General features: G+C 38.6%; 1 protein-coding gene across 19 annotated transcripts in view; it reads right to left on the reverse strand.

The window, feature by feature from the left end:
• Window positions 1–685: 685 nt before the first annotated feature.
• The window catches only part of madd (MAP-kinase activating death domain), a 53,217-nt gene continuing 36,734 nt past the window's right edge, over window positions 686–17,168 (reverse strand). For 10 of the 19 annotated variants that reach the window (XM_086144022.1, XM_086144025.1, XM_086144033.1 and 7 more), the window contains 13 exons: window positions 16,776–16,934; window positions 16,184–16,304; window positions 15,222–15,284; window positions 14,189–14,309; window positions 13,692–13,797; window positions 13,461–13,571; window positions 13,288–13,395; window positions 12,972–13,136; window positions 12,798–12,870; window positions 12,260–12,366; window positions 8,651–8,720; window positions 5,579–5,625; window positions 686–3,574 (listed from right to left, as the gene is read on the reverse strand). In XM_086144022.1, the coding sequence (XP_086000148.1) occupies window positions 3,461–3,574; window positions 5,579–5,625; window positions 8,651–8,720; window positions 12,260–12,366; window positions 12,798–12,870; window positions 12,972–13,136; window positions 13,288–13,395; window positions 13,461–13,571; window positions 13,692–13,797; window positions 14,189–14,309; window positions 15,222–15,284; window positions 16,184–16,304; window positions 16,776–16,934 (1,365 nt within the window). In that variant the 3' untranslated portion in view covers window positions 686–3,460. The remainder of the gene's footprint in view (window positions 3,575–5,578; window positions 5,626–8,650; window positions 8,721–12,259; window positions 12,367–12,797; window positions 12,871–12,971; window positions 13,137–13,287; window positions 13,396–13,460; window positions 13,572–13,691; window positions 13,798–14,188; window positions 14,310–15,221; window positions 15,285–16,183; window positions 16,305–16,775; window positions 16,935–17,168) is intronic. The other 9 variants (XM_086144027.1, XM_086144026.1, XM_086144039.1 and 6 more) reach the window with 2 other exon arrangements.

A 17,168-nucleotide genomic window follows, 5' to 3' on the forward strand; every position in this document is an offset into this window, starting at 1 on the left:
GTCCATAAATCTTCTCTTTCGAACCACAGTAGCCCAATTTCCACTGGTACCCTGTGGGTCATCAGTACCAATGGCGGCCGTTGTTAACCCGGTCCTCGACCGATCCGGTATGATATGACTATGGTTGACTCGCATGGTTGGTTTTGGCAAAAGTTTTACACCGGATGCCCTTCCTGACGCAACCCTCTGTATTTATCTGGGCTGGGGACCGGCTCAGGCAGACACTGCTCTGTGCCCCCCCCCCCCCCCAAGACAGGCTTGGGGAGACATGGGCCAGTGCCACCCTGACATAAAAAGCAGGACTGGACTCTTTGCACAAACACTTGAAAATAGTAGCTTCTCGAACTGAATGGCAAAATTTAATTGAACTTGCAGAGCCTTTGTCCGAAATCTATCACAGCTGTAACAGTTTGGTTGTTACATTAACTAAACATCCCATATAGCCAGACACCAATGGCAGCATGGATTCCATGTGACTGTATTTGCATATTTAATAATGTGCTTGTGGCTTCTTTCCATCAGTCTTAATTAAATTTTAATGGTACTGCTTCTCAGTCTGGAACTTAATGTCTAATTATTAAACTACGTTTAACCAGTGGACATAAATAAAATTTAAGATCTGGATTTTCAGACATCTGCTTGTCACAATTGCAGTAATTATCAAGAAAAAAAATAAGCGTGGATATTCTTTTGGGACAACTTTTATTATATTGCTAAAGCTGTACAGATTCTATAAATACTCGTCAAATACTGGGATACTTGGCATCTCATTTCATGTATTCCCTCGTTACAGCAGTCGGCGAGCACAATGACAGCGGTGACACTTCAGTGGAAAAGAAAAATACAGTTAACTTAAGCATGAGCTGTTGCTTTCCCCAAATTAAATTTGGAGATGCTTCAGATCGATGTGTGCTGTCTTTAGTTGGTGAAACTGCATGTTTTGAGAATTCCACTTATTACCCTTGCAGCTAAATGGCCGAAAATGAAGAGTGTGTCACTCAAGCTGAATTCCAGTGATACAGCTGTACCTATATTGCTGATCTGAACTTTTCCACATGAAGATACATGCACGCGCACATACAAACACACACACACAACCTCCCACCCCTCATCCACACAGTGTAAATGATGAGCTGAGATACAACAGTTCAATAGATCACAGGACAGAAACAACATGAGAACTCAAGTCTCTGCTGGAGCAACGCGCCTGGAGGGCAAACACTCAGCAGCCATCACGCGGCAGAAAACCACTGCTGAGGGTTGGTATTGTTTTTCCCCAATTTGTGATATACAAGTTGGCATTTCACCTGGAATGTGGTCATGAGGTGATCAGTAAAGCTTTTACAGCAAAAAAAAAAAAAAAAAAATGTTTTTTCTCTTTTCATAATAGAAAATTTAAAAATGATATCTTTGCCCTTAAAAAAAATATATATTAGCAAGTACATCAAAATCTATAATCACTATGGTTGGATGGTAGAAATGGGTATTTTAGCCTTTAGTGTTTGTCCGTTAGTGTCTACTGATGCTGACAGAAAGCCCAGGCGCTTTATTTCCACTCAAGTGAGTGCAGCAGCAGGCAGCTGAATAGCATCAGAAATCATGACAACCAATGAATGGAAATACAAAATGTAAAGTCTGGTCCAGAACTCTGTGAGCAACTCATCAGGTGAAGGACGGCCTGAAAACTCAGATCTTTGAAACTGGAAAAAATGTATCCGGATGAAATTCTACTAAACAAAATTTGCAACTACCATCAGAAATCTCTTATTAATGGTTTATTTGTTGCTAGACAACAGGTTGGTTCAAAATCTGCTGGGTGACAACTTTCTGGTTTGACTACATCACTAAAGCAAATTATCCAAACCTATTACGTGGGGATTGGACTTAAATGGAAAAGCAAACAGGAAAGCTGCACTTTGGGGATAGAATTACTTCTGCAAACACACTGACTTTGTTCTGACGGGATATTTTATGCCATTTAACGCATCTGTTGGTGTATTAGGTGCCCACAGTAATCACTGTTGTCAAAATGACAAAGCGATGCAAACCCGAAGTTGTTCCAGTTGCAGTAAAATCCAGACAGTTTTACAAACTCTGAGAACCTTCAGGTTTTGTTCAAGAGGTTCATGGACAGTGGAGTGTCTTTCTAGCTCATATCAGGAGTGGAAAATAACAGATCATTTACAAAATCAAAGAGATAAGGGATTCAAACCTGCCCTGCGCTGTGCATAGATTTACAAATGTAACAAAGACAACGCCTCTTGTGTGTACACAGTCTGAGTCATGAATCCAGTGTCCAGTGAAGGCGGGCCGGTGACATCACTTAGTGGGCGAGGCCTGAGTGAAATATAAAGAGCATCACAGCAGCAGTTTTCTGTCAGGTGATAGATACATGGTTATATATCTTAATAGGTCATGAATATAGTTCACACTCACAAAAGACAAACAGTCTTGTCACACACGTCAAATTCACTTCAATCAAAATGTTCTATAGGAAAAAAAAAAAAAAAGTTCTTCCTTACATTCTTCACCCTGTGGAGGCCAGAACCTGGCTCTGGCGATGGCTAACTACTCGGTATTGCACATCTAGCAATTTTTTCGCCCAGGAATGTACAGTCAATATATATTAACGAAATAAATACTATATATAGAAATATATATATATAATATTTATTTTTTTATCCTTATAGGAACATGCAGTTGATAAACAGCAGACCACAGACAGATTTTACAGTAGAACTAGAACAGTAATTCAGTCTGGCAGACTGAGCTACAGCAAGAAAACATTGGAGAACACACTTTTTAATGGGGGAGGGGGGTTCAAACACCTTGAAGAAGCGTTCACATGCGGCGCTCCGGTGTTATTTACAGTAGCTTTTTTTTTTCCTGCATTACAAGAGGATCTCAGGAAAGACCAGACCTTTATAGTCACCACAACAAACTTAACAAACAACAACAACGCGCAGCAGTGTGAACGGGGGGGGGGGGGGGGGGGGGCTGCTGTTCAACGACGGTCAGGGTTGTGCACGAGACCCGCATGCACTCTGTGCCTCGGAGCGACCCCACACATCCACAGTTTAAAAAAGAAAAAAAAAAATAATAAACAGAAAAAAAAAAACATTTGGCCACAGAAACTGGAAGGGCGAAGGGGGCCTGGAGGGCTGAATGACATGGGTAGGCAAACATTAATATAGCTGGGACAGCATGACCATCAGGACATCAGTGTGGAAGGTATGTACACAACATCACGCACCGGGGTTAAACACATCTACACCGCTGGGTCTAAAAAGGGGGTCTTGGAATCATATTTACAGGGGAGAAGAGTAGGATTTGTGTGCTTAGAAGTAAATCAGGGATTGTCAGAAGTCTGGGTTCAGAGCTGAGATGCCATTTCAAGTAGATAGGCACGTTGAGGGCGTGGGCGGGGGGAAGGGGAGCGGGAGCGGGGCGCAGGTGGAGACTAGCTAGGAACGGGTCGCGGGGACAGAATCTTGGGCTTTCCTTCAGCCTCCTTCCCCTTCACGGCAGCCACATAGGAGAAAAGGCAGAGGACGGAGTAACAGATCTGATGTGCCTACAGAAGAGAGAGGAAGAGGGTGGAGGGTTCATCTGAGTCATCCGTTAACAGGAGGCACAATCGTCACGAATACCGACTATTTTCTAACTTCTCGTGTTCATTCTTTCGATTCTATTATTTTTCTCCTCTTGTGCTGTCAGTTACAACTGCGTTTGTCAATTTTTTTTTTTTTTTTTTTTTTGCACCGGCACAACAAAGTCGTTACGCATCGACTGGAAGCTCAGAATCATCCAACCAGTTTTACGCCGTGTCTTTCAAAGATTGAAAAGAGGCTCTTAAGTGAGAAGTGTTGTGGTGGAGTCCTCGCGAGCTGACTGCGAACTCAAACCCTGGACATCCCCGGGCCATGCTGGCAGGCAGCAACACACACATCTAACACGCCGTCAGGCTGCTCGTGTCGAGTGTGTCGCGGTTAAAATCCCTCAGAGGCTCTGGCTGATCGAGGTAACTGAGCCTCAAAACAGGGGCTGTTTGTTTAGAGTTAACCGGCATCCAGACAAGACGATATCTGTTCTCCATACAGGCGCCACATCTCCTGCTGTCCTGAGGGACTGATTACCATGGCAACTCTGTTTGTCTGCATGTTTGTATGAAGGTATGCATGTATATTGATTATTAGCTGAAGCATGGCAATATAAAAAACTACTGTTGTCCCTCAATTGATGGTCTATTTACTCTCGCTGACCAACATATCAGTTGGATCAAATGTTATCGGACAATGATATTGATAAGTATCATGGTTATTTATGTTTAATATTTTGGATAAAATAATGTTACAGGGAAAATCCAGATGCACATTATTATTTGAAAAAAGAAAAAAAATGGGGCCTTCCAAATATTGTGAGTCATTTTTCCTTCCTAGGCATTTAACAGTTACATATTCTCGTACGCTAATAATTCAACCCCATCATTCGATAACTCTGGTTTCCTTCATTTCAATTTGCTTGTGCTGGCATTACCTTTTTCTTGCCTGCGGTTAAACAAATGTGGCCTTCAAGCATCGTGAAAACCATAATGTTATTGTATTTAACTAAAAGCGATTCCCGTGTGTCTTCTCACTGTAGTGAAGACAGTCAAATCTGCTAAAGCTTATTTCAGTTATTACTGCACCCCGATACTTTGCCTTTGAAGGAATTATGAACTATTATTTTTCAAGGTGTTTCCAATTTTATATTACCTTGCACTATTTCCATTGAAAAAAATTGAATTGTTCTGCAAATCAGTCGACAATGGATGAATGAGATGTCATCGCCGAGTTGAATCAGCGGTGACAAAAAAGCCGATTATCCGAACATGATTATGGTCACAAAGCCTAATTAATTTCAAAGATCAATTATGTGATTTTTCCCGCTCTTTCTAGGATTGCATCTGATTTTGTGATACTCCAGCTTTTCTGTCACGTGGTGGACATTTTTAAAGAACTTCTAATACTTCAAGAGCTCAGTCTGAATTTCCAGAGAAAACAATAAAGTCAATCTGAGATGTGACGGTATAGATGCCTGGTCTCTGGGGGGTTGAAGATGAAAATTAAATATTTTCTTTCTTCTTTTGTTCTTTGCTTATATTTTATGCCTATTATTCTTTGCTCTGAAGAAGTCATATCATCTTGGTACAAACCCTGGGACATGTTGGTTATAAAAGTAATTAAAGAAAGTCCAGGACCTCAACATCTTATATGGAAATTAGTGTCACAAGTTATCAGATTTAAAAAAAAAACAAAAAACACAAAACTACATATTGAGACAATGGAGGAGTTGTACGGTGACACGGAGTGTGACCACGTTTGAAGCACCAACACCTTTTACTTTGAATGGAATAAGTGACTTTTTCACCCCCCTTTATTTCAAGAGCTGGGACCCTTTAAAAGGCAGAACATTTGCTTTTCACTCACATGTGTTTTGGATGCAACAGCCCTGCTGTGCAAACCCAGCAATCTGCATCTATATGCGCAGGTTAAATAAAAGAAATGAAAATAAAAGGCCCGAAAAGGCGAGGACTCACCATGGGGGTCTTGTACTTGTGGATCACCACTTCTTTAGTTTCAGGAACTAAGCCGATGCAAGAGACAGAACAGAACATTCAAAGGCAGCAGGAACTTGGGTCTGTTATTGTTTGAAAGCTTTTGAGGTTACAGGGGGTGAACATTGGGAAAAGGTGTCAAAACGGGGTGAGGGCCGAGAAAAATCCTCCTGCAGTCATGGAGACGGTTAGTGAGGGGAGAACGGCTTGTTCGCGCCTGACTGAATTGGAGAGGTTTCACCTGGTTATTTCGATGCTGGTTTATAGGCAATTTCATGTCACTTCGTAAGATTACATCCCGTGGGTCCCGGTGAACTTCTAAGGGAGATATTGATGGGGTGGAAAAGTCCGAGATATCTTAAGTCTGCTGGGGGAGGACATTCTTGGCCCTCCAAATGGACAAATAAAAACAAATGGCTCTTTCCATGGGACTGCACATTGCAGCATTTCAGACATAAAATGGCAATAACTAAATAAATAGATAGAAATAAAAAAACTATACACACAGGAAAAGAAAAAGATGGACTTCCCCTCCTCAAACCCCCTCCATCCCAATGAACTGATAGCCAGAAGACAACAGAGAAGCAGATATAAAAGGCCAAAGGTCTTTGGCACAGGACCCTGTGGCCATCCACAGGATAGTGACTTTTCATTAGTAAATGTGAACCACAGGCGGAGGACAAGGCTGAGATCTGGGGAGCAGGGGGTGGGGTGGGGGTTAAATCCTTCAACTCGCCACCCTGAAAACACTGTTTCACTCAAAAGATCTTATATTGCTGGGAGGCTGAGGCAGACTGTCAGGGCGCGGGGAATGTCAAACGCATGAATCTTGGGGTGATCTCCAAAATGGAAAGCAAATGATAATGTGAGTGAGTGGGTGGGGGGACGGGTGGGGCGGGGTTACGGTGTAGGGATGGGGTACAGAAAAGAAAAAAAAAAAATGAATCAGTGGCAGAATCAACGGATCAAGTATCTTGTGCAGGATTAGTCTGAGTAAGGAAGGAGAAAGATGACGACACTTTACCTGCTGGAGAATGAAGGTTTTCATAGTGGCAAAGATGAGGGCAACATTACAAAAGCAGCACAGAGACACGGCAGTAACCCTGCCTGGCTCTCAACTTCACACTCTCCACCATCATTTTGTTTCATCTTGTTTTTCTTTTCTTTTTGACTGCAGTCAACAACAATTCTAAACCTCTGCCTGAAAATCCTGAAACAGCAAAAGGAATGCTTTGCTCTCCTCTCTTCATCGGGCTGACCCGTAAGGACAAGCTAGGCTCATAAACATCTGAAATATAGCTATTTTTATGGATGGGCAATACATTTCAGAATCAAAATTGTCCTGTGTTTTGGCACAATTTGGGGGCGAAAAAACATCATTTTCGCTGAAGTGTTTTCTCAACAGGATGGAAATTGAAAATCATAATTTCCCAGAATAATATTTGCTTGCCTGGCAAAGCCTTTTTTTTTCACAGAAATCTCAAGAACTTTAAGATTTTTATTTTTAATACGCAGTCTGGAGTTTAATATTGTGGGGTTTGTTTGCGGACAGAGGTCGTTTTGAAAGCTCTCATTTGAACCACCTTTTCTTTGGGTCGAGACAAAAAAAGAGGCAAGCTAAACTTGCAATAAATCTTGAGTCAAAATGAGAGACCAATGCATTTTGTTCTTGTCCCTCGAGTTGAATTAAGGAATTGATTTTCTCTTGAGAGAGAGCTGACGTTGGGGAGAGGAGGGGCATCGCAATGTTTGTCTAACTATTCTTGTCCACTAAGGGGAAAAAGCATCTCTCGGATAGTTAAAACCCTATAATTTTAAACTGTCGAACAGGTAAATCTTTCATTCGAAAACATTGTGAATCAGCTTTCCGGTGACCGTATGAGTCTTTCAGACAACTGTGGCTCTTTCACTATCCTAACACTACATCACTTTCTGCAGGGTAAATTCCTCAAAAAGAAAAAAGAACATTCATCCTCCCAAGCTAATCAGTTCATGGATGTATAGTCCTGCATCTTTTTTAACTGCTTTGATAAAATTAATTCTTTTTTGTCACAGAGTCTCTGTGTAAATAATACCCATCATCGCGGGTTTTAGTATTTTAAAAAATGTTTCTGGTCTGGAAAACAAGACTGAGATGAAGTTTTTTACCTCCCAAAGAACTTGGACACTAAAAGCCGCAAGGAAAAACAACTGAAAGCTAAGGTCTAAACTGAGCTGTGCAACAGAGAGGGTTTACTTCCAGTCATTGACTTAATTTTATACCTATATATTTCATTTTGTGGTGCTGCGTCTTATTCAACTCACTGGACTGATAAATAAATAAAACCTTATATAGACAGGCAAACACAAAACTTACATTTGTTTATAAATTATTGAAAGAGTTTTACAGTCAGACTAATTTACCGTACATTAATTCTCTTGAAGCATATTTGTCAAAGTAGTCGTTACTTGTGTTTAGCACACGACTATTTAAAAGTTGTGGGATTAATCAAAATTCAGAATTAATCACAATTAAGAATGGAACTCAATGTAATTTTCCCAAATGAAATAATCCATTCTTTTAAATCATTGCTTTCTTTATTACAGATCTAAATTCTACTGCTCATCTCTCCTCTTTCTTTAAGCAGCGTTTTCTGAACTGATATGTTTTTGCGATACAAGTGTACAAATTTTAATACAAGTTAAAATATGTTCCCTAATAGTTTCCTAAAAGAACATGTGTTTTCCCCTTGAGTAATATTTGTTGTGAAATAGAACACAGTGTGAAGAAATGCCAACGAGCATTTGTCTCCATTCCTTCATGCGGTATCGATTTAATGTTTTTCACAAGTTGTGTCCTTTATCAACTGAAAAGAAATGTGTCTGGCCACAGACATCAACACTGTAAGACAAGACACCATCTGAAGAATTCATCCCTACAGACACCTGAGTTCCTCCAGGAGAGTGAGTATCCAATTTAGTGAACCCTAATTAGCTCTGGCCATTACATTTGCCATGAAGCTGAGTTACTGCCGTGCCGAGTACAGGCCTAGAATCAATAGATGATGTATTTACCAAATTCCTCCAGGACAAAGACTCCCTTCACTGTATTGCACTTTTTAATGTGACTCAGCTCTATGAAAACCTAAAACACAAACATAAAAACAAACAAAAACAAGAAGGGACATTATTAACTCAACAACACTGGATGAAAGTTAACATTTCATATCTAAATATGTATAACTTGTAATGTTCGGTATGAAAGGTAAAGTAAAAAAAATTAATTAATTAAAAATCATGTAATGCAAGCTTTAAATAGTTACTGAAAGTAAAGGAAGGCACACAATGAGAAGTTTCCATGATACATGGGCGATGATTAAATGAGGAGAAATGCATTAAGACTGCTCAAAGCTTCAAGCTAATTCGAGATGAAATGTTTCAATCAATGAAGTGTGTCAGAACTGGAACATTCATAATCATTTTTATCAAAAAGAAAAAGGCAGCAGAGTGGAGTTTTCTTTATAGGCTTGGAGATGTAATGTGGCCCATATGATGCATACATGGAATTTCCATATAAAAATGTGGACAAGGACACAAAAGTACACTTGCCAAACAGCTACGACAGTAAAACGAAAGGATAGAGAAAAACAAAAAGAAACCCAATAACATGTTACTGCTAATAAGCAAACACAGCAGAGGTTGTGTACCTTCCGCTCCTTGCAGGGGGAGAGAGCATGGGAGAGAAATGGTTTGGATTATTATCGGACAGAAGAGCAGAAACACCCGGCGGCACTCTGAGAGGGCGCTAGACACAGGAGCCTTGTAGAGATTCAAATCGGGTTTCTAGCTATTAAGTTACCAGAGCCAATATGGAAACCTGTCACAAGAGAACCAGCCCAGAAAAACTAAGGTGTCAAAAACAAACATACAAAAAACAACAACAAACAAAACCATTTTAAAAAATAAATAAATAAATGAATAAAGAGCTATTGGTTTGACTAAGGTGTTGAGAACTGGGTTCACCTTTGTTTTCCTGGACTTTTAACATCACTGTCCCCCAGAGCCCTCCATGCCTCCTCCTCCAGCAACAAGGGCTAGCACCAACACCACTTGCTCACACAAGCAGAATAGATAAATGAGGGCATTCGATAACCAAAACTTAATCCCTTCCACACTATAGGACATCCCCACCTCAACGCAGAGCTCTGTACCTGGTGCCCACTCACTGAACGTGAAATGCACTGTCACAATTTAATTCATGAGAATATCTGGCGCTCAGTGAACCTCCTACCAAGGGATTTGTGATATTACTATAAAAAGAAAAAGACAAAAATCCAACAAAATAAACAAAGCTAACCCTAAGGACGATGCTGTCTTATGAAGCCTATTAGCAAACACCAAAATGTAACAAACTACATCCATGAACCGTATATTCTACAAACATAGTGTTTCCTACAGGATGAAATGAAAACCCCAATTGTTTGATATATTGGTATTCCAATAGTCTGTTGATGAGAGAAACAAAACATTTGCACTCTGATTTGACACGAAAGACACGAAAGACCAAACAATCCAAAATCACAGTCTAGCAGCGTCTTCATGTACCGCTGTGACTCTTGAATAGTCAGTTCACCCACATGACACCTAGACCTCCACGCCAGTTTAGGTTGTGAGATAGACTTCAGTTCCCATCTATATGTATTAACAGGAATCAATTTGTGGTGGTCACAGGTACACTTTCTATTCAAAGAAAAAGTACTGTGTGTGAACTGTTTTTCTTTCCATGCATTGAGAGCACAGCACATCATATTCTAAATCAAAACATGGAAGAAAAAATGTATACATTTAAAATTGCTTTACAGAAATAAAGGGAAATGAATATTGGGCTGTTCAAAAAAATAGTGTCTGGATTTTGCAATGGAATACCGTCTCACAAGTGCCCGGAGTTAATCAACTAAGGAATGCTAAATTTTAAAGATTTTTCATTTTAAACAGTAAATATCAGAGTTTGTCAAGCAGTATTCAGACACTATTATTATTTTCAACAGCTAAGTACTCATCTGCTTTCATTTCGTGTTAAGGAGAAAAATTTATACAATTTCCTTCATTTTTTTGATTTTGAATATAATGTTAGGTATTCCCAGTGCATGGAAACAAAAACCTATTATGCAGATTATGAACTTGCCTCATGTTTGTAAACTCATTGCAATCATTTTGAACACAGCTGTATGAAATGATTGTATGTGTCTTATTATGTCACAATCCATACACTGTCCTCAATAGTAACTCCTTTTATCCAGTGGCAAAACATAGTGTATTTCATCAAGAATCTTATATAATGCCCGGTCTTGACGTAGCTCCAAGACAATTATCCAAAACATTCAATATCCTTTCACAGGAGGGCTGAGTACAAACAAATGTTAATAAAGAAGAAAAAAAAAATAGAGACTTCAGAGACCCACAATGAGACTTTTGATGGCTAGTTAAAAATAAATGACTCTGCAAATCCAGCTTTAGCTTTTATCTGAACTTACCAACAAAGACAGAATGACAAAGTATGGCTTTGAGCCTTTGATGACAAAATCTTGCTTCAAAAATATTTTCAATAATGAAAGAAAATGGCCATTGAATTGAAATATGTCTACTTGTTGTATGTAATGGACAAAAAAAGCATGCATTCAACATTTTCATTTCACCTGAAGAAATTACAGAGAGCACTTTGTTGGATTTGTGATTTGTTTCTCACAAAATTAAAAGGACTTCTGTGAACACCACAAACAACATTTTGTCTGAAGAGAAATACCATAGAGATATTTTGAAAACCTTGACAAATAAACATAAGTGACTGAACTGAAAACGTTGTTCCCCAACTAAATAATCAGTTTAAATTCTCCAGATGCTGCTCTAAATCTTTTGTTGTGAACTATTTACAATTCAAAAAAAGAACACAGAGACTTGTATTTGGTCCTGTTTTAAGATATATCTATATAATCCCACAATTGAATGGCACCTTGAGCATCACTCTAAACGTCTACTTGTTTGATCACAATGCAATTTGTCATTGATCCACTGGATATATAAACAGCAAAAAGGCCAAACTATCACCATGTGCACAAATATGAAAACAACACATGACAATGCTCGAGGATTCAAACTTAAATGTAAATGTTCCTATTGAACAGCCAATTGTTAATGAAAAGGCTTTCGAGGTCATTCATCTTACCAGTGATGCACAAAAAACAAACATTATCACTTCATTTCGTCCAACAAAGTAAATGAGCATGGGGTTTAAGCACCCAAATGTAAAAGAAACATGGAAGGAGCAATGTGTTTATGCTGTTTTTTGGGTATGCATGCATGTATATAAACAAATACAAACTGAAAAAGGACCCCCAAAAAAGTACATTTAAAAAACAGCAAAGACAAAATCTTCCTCTAAGGGAAAAGGTGTGCTAAAATTTGGGAAAGTTTCCAATCAACCATGTCAAGCGGTCATTGCTACCATTTTGATTAATATCTAATGACAATAGAGGAAGACAGTCACATGATGAGAAGAAATGTGAAGAGATTAACAAAGAGATGAGTGGAGAATGAAATGGGTTCCAAACCATTATGAATGGTTTCTGTTTTCATGCCCTTGTGTGAGATGAGAGGAAGCTGTCTGCTGTGGCCCTGGCCTCTTACCTGGCTGTGCATGAATTTCAGATTGATTCCCTCCAGTGTGACCTGCAGCAGCCCTCCTTCTCCAGTTTTCATGTCCTGGACTGGGAACTCTCCGCCCAGCTCTGGACCTGGGGAAATATCTCAAGTTTAGAGTTTTTAAAAAGTGAATTCACTCAGGAGGTCTGTTGGCTTATGAATTCAACTGCATAGCAACACATTTTGGCCAGATATTAAGGAGGACGAAGGTAATATTATTTCACAAAATTCTATTATTAATCATATTAAATAGATTATAACATTTCTTACATACTAATTTTAAAGGTGAAAAATAGCTTGAAATTACACTTTTAAGTCTGTACTGTTTCCAGTTTGTCTCAAGTAGTTTACAGGCTCAAAGGTTTCGGTATGTTACGACTAAGCAATTTCTAAACGTAATGGAGAGATTTGAAAAATTATATTAACCGTTACATGAACTCACATACACCATGACAACAGAATTCGGCCATATCTCACACAATAGCTGATAATAGAGGGGATGATGAGAAAATGCAACCCATACCTGGCTTAATGCTTTGCTGTCTAGCTGCAGCTCTTTCCATACTGTCTTTAACACAATAGTAGAGTTCACGACACTAGGAAGTAGAGAATAAATAGGATTTTCATTGTTTTTTTGGTGTATATTTTTTTTCTATAAGCTAAGAAGCATAGTGACAGATACAGTGCAGCTTCTAACCTTTTTCGTATAGAATTTGTTGAGCTGAGTCTCTTGGCCATTGCGTCTCCAGAGACACAGAACTTTGGTCTTGGGACAGTAAGTCATGTTGATCAGCTTTTCGTACCACCAGCGTTCGTACACTGTGCCAATATTGCTGCGCAGCACTATGCAGTCATCACACACCTAAAATATTTAACAGCTCAGTGTTAAGCATGTAATACTCCTCTTACTCTTCAACTTGAAGCAAAAACAGATTAAAAACTCCAGTTCATAACAGACAAAGGGAATGACTTCCAAAGGTTCATGTATTTATGGTTAAAAAAAATGTGCGTACCTCCATGAAAAATATGTCTCCTGTGGTATCAGTGCCAGCATGTACAACAAATGTCTGCTTCTTGATATGACGGCTTCCACTAGGCCGTATCGACAGCTCACGGCCGTTCTAAATACACAGTTCACGCATTAACAATTGTAGTAATTCACTTACTAAAAATGCTTAATACTCACCATTTGGGCCAGTTTGTCCAGCATCTCATTGATCTCTTGGCTGTATGTGAGGCCAATGTGGGACTTCCCCATCAAACGCCTCACTTTCTTCCTGACGTCATTTTTGTTCACCTAATTTTAAAAAAAAGCAGAAGATGGAAATTAAACTTATTGGAGCTTATGTTTGTCCAAAAGTCACAATTATTTGGAAGCCTGATTTTCTAGGATGTGATGTCAAATTGAGCTACTTACTTTCATCATTAGCATGTAAGCGATCATGTTGTGCAGGAGAGTAGCCAGAAGTCTGTCCTCATCGTCCTCCAAACGCTTACGGTCGTGTTCTCCCAAGGAAAGGTACCTGTGTCCAAAAATGACACAAATTCAGTTATCCATTCATTTTCCATACTGCTAATCCTACACACAGGGTCACAGTAAGGCTTGGTCTAATCCCCTAAGGCAGTTTACAAGGTGGTCCTTGGGCTTTCATTATTTATTTTTTTTTTCTTTTTACTAAGCCACTCTTGCTAAGATGAAGTATACAAATCACTTGAATGTGAATGTGGTTACCATGTGATAAATGGTAAAAATTTTGGTCTTTTTGATATGTTGCCATAAAGTTATCCCATGATTGTAATAGACTAAATTTGTGCTTGAATTTTCAACATAGAAATAAATATTAAGGCCAGTCTTAGATAAAAATGTTCAATACAACCAGAGTCCAGACGCGAAAAAAAATAACTATCCAGGACCTTTCAATCATTTCTTGAGGTCCCTGGTCCATTCCCATCCCCTCTCGCTCCAACATGACAGCGTCTAGGAAGGCATCCTCCCAAAACTGCACCTGGTCCCACAGTGTAGAGCGCTCTTTACCTGCACAAATGACATCTCACATTAAGCTCATGAGTTAGCAGAGAAATTCATTATCACCTCTGCTCAAAATGTGTAGAGGTCTGAAGTGCAGTTTCAAGAATTTTTGATACATTTTCTCCATAATTTGGTGACAGCAGCCTTCAAGATAGTTTCCAACCAATGAGAAGCCCTATAACTGTCAACTCAAATTTTCTGTCAAGGTAAGAAAGGAAGAAATCTGTCTTCGGGTTTTCCAACAGTAAATCAGCCAAATGATTCACTGTTTTAAAAGGAAATCTAAACTTTGAAGGTCACATTTTCACAACTAGTTCACAACTTGACAAATACAGAGACAACAATCCTTATTGCTTTTTTAATATAATGTGCTACAAGACAATACCTTTTTAATGCAAAGTGGAAAAACATGGATCCCAGTGTTATGCCTGATGTGGTAGGGCTGCATTTCTTTCAACCTCCAAGAAATGTTAAAAACCCACCTTCTGTTGGTATCAGCTGGATTATAGAATGATAGCATATTTGTAAGCCTTTGACCACACCATGCTCTTATTCTTATAGTGTGAAAGCTAAAAACTTGTTAACTTTAAGGTGATTACATGGATAACCATAATCGTGTTGAAAAAGTCAGCTGGAGAGAAACTTGAGAAGAAATCTCAAGATAGAGATAGAATTACTCATGCTCTTTCAATATGTGATAATGCTGTTCCACTGTGAGAAAGCTTGGGACTGAATTGGGGGCCTTCTTGTACTTTCTACCAAATCTCATGAAAACAGACTTTTGGGACTTTGACATAAAGCTCACAGGCAGATCAGAAAAAACCCACACCACACTAGAGATTAAACACAGTGCTAGCCTTGGTGAACAATAGATGCACCTCACGCAGGAAAAATGCAAAGGCATGAGATTAACCCTACTTAAAGAAAAGGTTTCCATGGCAGCATCCTCGAGTTGATCCCAAACGGAGCTCTTATCACGTCCTGGAAGAGTTTTCCCAGGAGGCAAGGCAGCAAAGGCAGCAAGAAGGAAAAGAAGCAGTAATAGCAGGAGGGGGTTAGGCTAACAATGTGAGTAGTTTTAATGGCAAAAACAAAAGCAAAGCAAGCAGAGAGCATACGTGCAGACGCGTACACACACACACACACACACACACACATCCACAACCTTACTCATCAACCTCTTTGAAAGTTACTTTTTGTAAGTGGTATACTTTTATTTTTATTTAATTCAAAAGGTCTGTTATAATTTTGTTATGTTATGAATAAACATTCTAAATATAATATAAATATAATAGAATTAATAAACATAAAATTTATACCTAATATACAATTTATATTTTATATATATTTAATATATCATATATTTAACTAAATATAATCAAGTTGGTTACAGGTAACAACAACAATGATATTATCAAAATTATTTCTCTACCTACACATGTATTTTCTATACATTTATGAATATTTCTAAAAATTTCTATCCTGTAATAACAAAATTCATGGAAGTACACACATTTGCATCAAAATCTTTACAATTAAGCCATTGCCTGCAACCTTTGAAAGATGGGTCACCGTAAACATTTGTAAATATCACCACTGTCTATAAGCTGCCCAACTTCAGCTTTTTTCTTTCTCTAACAAATAACTAATGCGTCATTCATGCTACCAGAATTCTGTCCTCAAACAGCAAAGACAAAAGAACACCTTACACATTGTTTAGTATACACTGGTATACGCAATACGCATTTTAATTTTACAGGTTTTTGTTATCCAAACATAAAATCATGCTTCTTGGAAATGTTTTTCTCTGAGATAATGAAAGCGAAAAAAGCTAAATATAGACAAAAAAAATATATAAGGACTATCAATAGAGAACGTACCCAGCAGGCCTTCACAAAGGTAGATCCTCATGCTGATGTCCTCAACTGGCTGAGCAGGTGGTCCCTTTGTTATTACAGGTGCATGTTCTTTTGCACCTGGTTTAAGAGTGTGTGTCTTTCCCTGCATAGTCAACACAGGGTAGAAATTTACCGGAAATTAAAATTTTCTATCATTCGATGGGAATCATTAGCTTAATTCCAGATCAGTACATTTCAATAGAACCTTTTATAAGTTTCCCACCATTAAAGTTTATGGCGATTGAAAAAGTTGCAATTTGCTTTTTTCAAATTTTACATTGAAAAGTAAGAGAAATAGACGCATCATCCTAAATGTTTGCTTTTTGCTGAATTATATGTATTGTAACCTTGTACTCTTAACCCCTTAGTGAGTGAGAAGCTGTTGGGAACAAATTCACCTCCTGGTCAGTAGCCTTCCGCTCTCACTACACTAAATTGAGTCCAATTTGTCCAATGTTATGTTTTCATGAGGTGAAATAAAGGTAAGTATACTACCTAAAAATCAAGTTTACATTTAATTCAATACATGATTAGACCAATCTGTAGTTTTACTTTAAAGAACTTATGAACTTACAAACACCGAGCTAGTTGCTGGATTGGTTTCGATCTCACTGTCAGAGAGGGTCCCTCTGGACTGGGTTAAATGAGGGCCAGCTCTCCCACCCAGGCCATCTCCTGCTGTGCTGCTCAGGTCACTGTCAGCTCCGAGAGTCTCCCCAGAACTATTGCTTATCTAAGAACACACAGCAATGAAATAGCATAAAATATATGAAAAGCAAATAAATGAACTAACTTAAAGGTTATTTAAAAACACAACTTAAAAAAAAACTTCTGTTCTACAATGCACATAATGGTATGACAAATAAACCTTATGAATATAATAACACTGTAATTTCAATACACTGAAAAAAAGGGGATGCCACATCTGGTACAGTTATCGATGTGCTAAAGTATATGATCCCTGAGT

The sequence above is a fragment of the Fistularia commersonii genome, chromosome 3 (genome assembly GCF_037954325.1).
Source record: "Fistularia commersonii isolate RoL2024-O1a breed Wild chromosome 3, RoL_Fcom_v1.0, whole genome shotgun sequence".
In the NCBI taxonomy this organism is placed as follows: Eukaryota; Metazoa; Chordata; class Actinopteri; order Syngnathiformes; family Fistulariidae; genus Fistularia; species Fistularia commersonii.